Source organism: Amborella trichopoda, chromosome 6 (genome assembly GCF_054954075.1).
Source record: "Amborella trichopoda isolate Santa Cruz 75 chromosome 6, AtrichopodaSantaCruz75HAP2 v2.0, whole genome shotgun sequence".
In the NCBI taxonomy this organism is placed as follows: Eukaryota; Viridiplantae; Streptophyta; class Magnoliopsida; order Amborellales; family Amborellaceae; genus Amborella; species Amborella trichopoda.
Genome location: NC_142341.1, coordinates 49,641,927 through 49,645,357, shown reverse-complemented (window position 1 = coordinate 49,645,357; position 3,431 = coordinate 49,641,927). Strand labels below are relative to the sequence as shown.

The 3,431-nt window shown below is 40.7% G+C and overlaps 1 protein-coding gene across 1 annotated transcript; it reads left to right on the top strand.

Moving 5' to 3' along the window:
- The first annotated feature begins 399 nt into the window (after positions 1-399).
- On the top strand, positions 400-2,801 carry ABCF4 (general control non-repressible 4). The gene has a single exon (XM_006852063.4). The coding sequence runs from the start codon at positions 490-492 to the stop codon at positions 2,623-2,625; it is 2,136 nt and encodes a 711-aa protein (XP_006852125.1). The 5' UTR covers positions 400-489; the 3' UTR covers positions 2,626-2,801.
- Positions 2,802-3,431: the final 630 nt, after the last annotated feature.

Genomic DNA, 3,431 nt, shown 5'->3' with positions numbered 1-3,431 from the left:
ATCTTATAACTCATTGAAAATTGGAATTTAAACATTGGAAAAGTTTATATTGATCATCATGGCTTCAACATTATGGTTATAAAAAATAATAATAATAATAATAATTTAGATTTCAAGCATTAAAAATAATATAAATTGTAACAAATTACCTAGACAGCCTATTTCACCCTAAAAATAAGTATTCAAATATATGCAAAATATGTACCATTTTCTCCGAAAGAGGTTCCTAAGGAGGATTTGCCTTGAGGCTTTTATTTTCATAAAGCGTAGGCCTTAAGCCTTAGAGAAAAAACCGGTTTAAAAGAGGCGCAGGCCTAAAAATACTAGGCTTTAAAAAGGGCGGGTTAATGGGCCGTATTAAGGGCTGCAGTCCCTATAAAAGCATCTTCCTTCAGATATTTTGGTATCTTTCTTCAGATATTTGGGCTATTTTAGGGTTTTCAACTTATTTAAGGCCTCGATCTAGGGTTTTTTTTTTGAATTTTGGGGATGGCGAAGAAAAAGGGGGACGATGCTTCTGCAACTTCTAAGGCAAGAGGTAAAGATTCAAAAGATCAGCCAAAAAAAGAGCGGATTTCTGTTTCTGCTATGCTTGCTAGCATGGACCAGAGGTCTGAAAAACCCAAATCGTCTTCGTCTTCTCGATTGAAACCAAAGCCTTCAAGCTCTTCTTACACCGATGGCCTGGACCTTCCACCAACAGATGACGAAGAGGATATTGAAGAACAAGAAAAACTAGACACGGCAAGAGAGAAAAGGAACCAAGTTCAAGTGAGCCGGTCGGGCACACAAACCCTAGATTTATCGATCTCAGATAAGGAGTTAAAAAAGAGAGAGAGGAAGGAACAGGAATTGGCTCATATTGCAGAGATCGTGAAGAAGGAGTCTCTTGCTGATGACCGGGATGCGTTCTCAGTGGTGATTGGAACTAGGGTTTCTGAATCAGAAGTAGATGCCAATGTTAAGGATATAACTGTTGAGAATTTTTCCGTATCAGCTAGAGGAAAGGAACTCTTAAAGAACGCTTCTGTGAGGATCTCTCACGGAAAAAGATATGGGCTTGTTGGTCCTAATGGGAAGGGGAAGTCCACTCTTTTGAAGCTCTTGGCATGGAGGAAAATCCCTGTTCCCATGAACATCGATGTTCTTCTTGTCGAGCAAGAGGTTGTGGCCGATGATACACCTGCCCTTGAGGCTGTGGTCTCTGCTAACCAAGAGCTTGTGAGCCTTCGAAGTGAGGCCTCAAAGCTTCAGATGAATTCAGAAGAAGATGATGAATCAGGTGAAAAGCTTGCTGAGATATACGAGAAGTTACAGATTGTGGGGAGTGACTCGGCTGAAGCCCAAGCTTCAAAAATTCTTGCTGGTTTAGGGTTTTCAAAAGAGATGCAAGCTCGTCCCACTAAATCGTTTAGTGGAGGTTGGAGAATGAGGATTTCATTAGCTAGGGCACTTTTCTTGCAACCGACTCTTTTGCTATTGGATGAACCCACGAACCATCTCGATCTCAGAGCTGTTCTCTGGTTGGAGGAGTATCTTTGTAGGTGGAAGAAAACGCTAGTTGTGGTCTCCCATGATCGTGATTTCTTGAACACAGTTTGTACTGAGATTATCCACCTTCATGATGAGAAACTCCACTTCTATAGAGGAAATTTTGATGATTTTGAAACTGGATATGAGCAAAAGCGCAAAGAAAGCAACAAAAAGTTTGAGATTTATGAGAAGCAGGTCAAGGCGGCGAAGAGGACAGGGAGTAAAGCTCAGCAAGATAAGGTTAAGAATAGGGCAAAATTTGTGGCTACCAAGGAGGCGACAAAGGCAAAGGGCAAGGGCAAGGCTGATGATGATGATGGGCCACCACCTGAGGCTCCTAAGAAATGGAGGGATTATAGTGTGGAGTTCCATTTCCCTGAGCCAACTGAACTAACCCCGCCTCTATTGCAGCTCATTGAGATTTGTTTTAGCTATCCAAACAGGGAAGACTTTAGGCTTTCTAATGTTGATGTGGGTATTGATATGGGCACGAGGGTTGCAATTGTGGGACCAAATGGGGCAGGGAAGTCCACTTTGCTCAATTTAATTGCTGGAGATTTGCAGCCTGCTGAGGGAGAGGTTAGGAGGAGCCAGAAACTTAGAATTGGAAGGTATTCTCAACATTTTGTTGATTTACTAACCATGGAAGAAACCCCAGTCCAATACCTTCTCAGGCTTCACCCTGAACAGGAAGGGCTCAGCAAACAAGAGGCTGTGCGTGCAAAGCTGGGGAAATTCGGTCTCCCAAGTCATAACCATCTTACCCCAATTGCAAAACTATCAGGTGGTCAGAAAGCAAGAGTGGTTTTCACGTCAATATCAATGGCAAGGCCCCACATTTTGTTGTTGGATGAACCAACAAATCATTTAGATATGCAGAGCATTGATGCATTAGCTGAAGCACTGGATGAGTTTACTGGTGGGGTGGTCTTGGTTAGTCATGATTCGAGGCTTATTTCTCGGGTTTGTGACGATGAAGAGAAAAGCGAGATATGGGTGGTTGAGAATGGGACTGTTAGAAAGTTCCCCGGATCATTTGAGGAGTACAAGGATGAATTGGTGAGAGAGATCAAGGCTGAGGTTGATGATTAATGCAGTTTTTGGTCATATTAATATTTGATTTTCCATTACACAATAATAGGTTAGTTACCATTCAGTTTTTGCAACTGCTTCCATTTGATTTGCGTGATGTAAGTTTATAAGTTGAGCTTGATTTGTACTCACAACTTTATTATTTACAATTTAAGGTTGTCAGTTTGTGAGTTAAATGTGTTTTTGGAGCTTTAATCTACCCATTATGTGTTTTCTGTAACATACTGGAGAGATCGCTTCAGCTTTGCATTATTAAACAGAAAGAATGGATGTCATGGCCTCCATTCTCACTAAAACTTTCAAAAAATTAACTCTTTCCAAAACAGGTAGGGGCTTGTAATCTACACTAAGCAGGAAGCATGATCTATCACGCTTCTATTGTGCATTTAGCAATAGGGCTTGGGCTTGAGTGGTTAGCAGCTGATGTTGAGCAACACTAATCTCAAGTTCTATTCCTACTGCTAAACTACCCAAAAAAAACAAAAAGAGGAGCCCCACCCCTCCCTGCCCCACCAGAAAAAAGAAAAGGCAAAAAAAAGAAAGAACATTTTGCTGTCCATGGGCCCTTGTTCTTGCTAAATAATTATCATGGGATGTTATTTTATGCTTGATCGGTTGGTGAAACTTGCAAATGGGTTAGCGATTCTCAAAAATTTTAATTTTGAAGCTTGGCTTCTGAGTGTTTTGAGATCTTGGTAATGCTTTGTTTAATTGCCTTTCCATATACATGATGAACTTGATGCGAAAGAGAACTTGTGTTTTTCGCTTAGTGATTGGTAAATTATAAATACCATCAAATGCATTTT

Bases quoted from the DNA above. Each gene is read 5' to 3' on its own strand.
- ABCF4 (XM_006852063.4), top strand. From the start codon at position 490: ATGGCGAAGAAAAAGGGGGACGATGCTTCTGCAACTTCTAAGGCAAGA.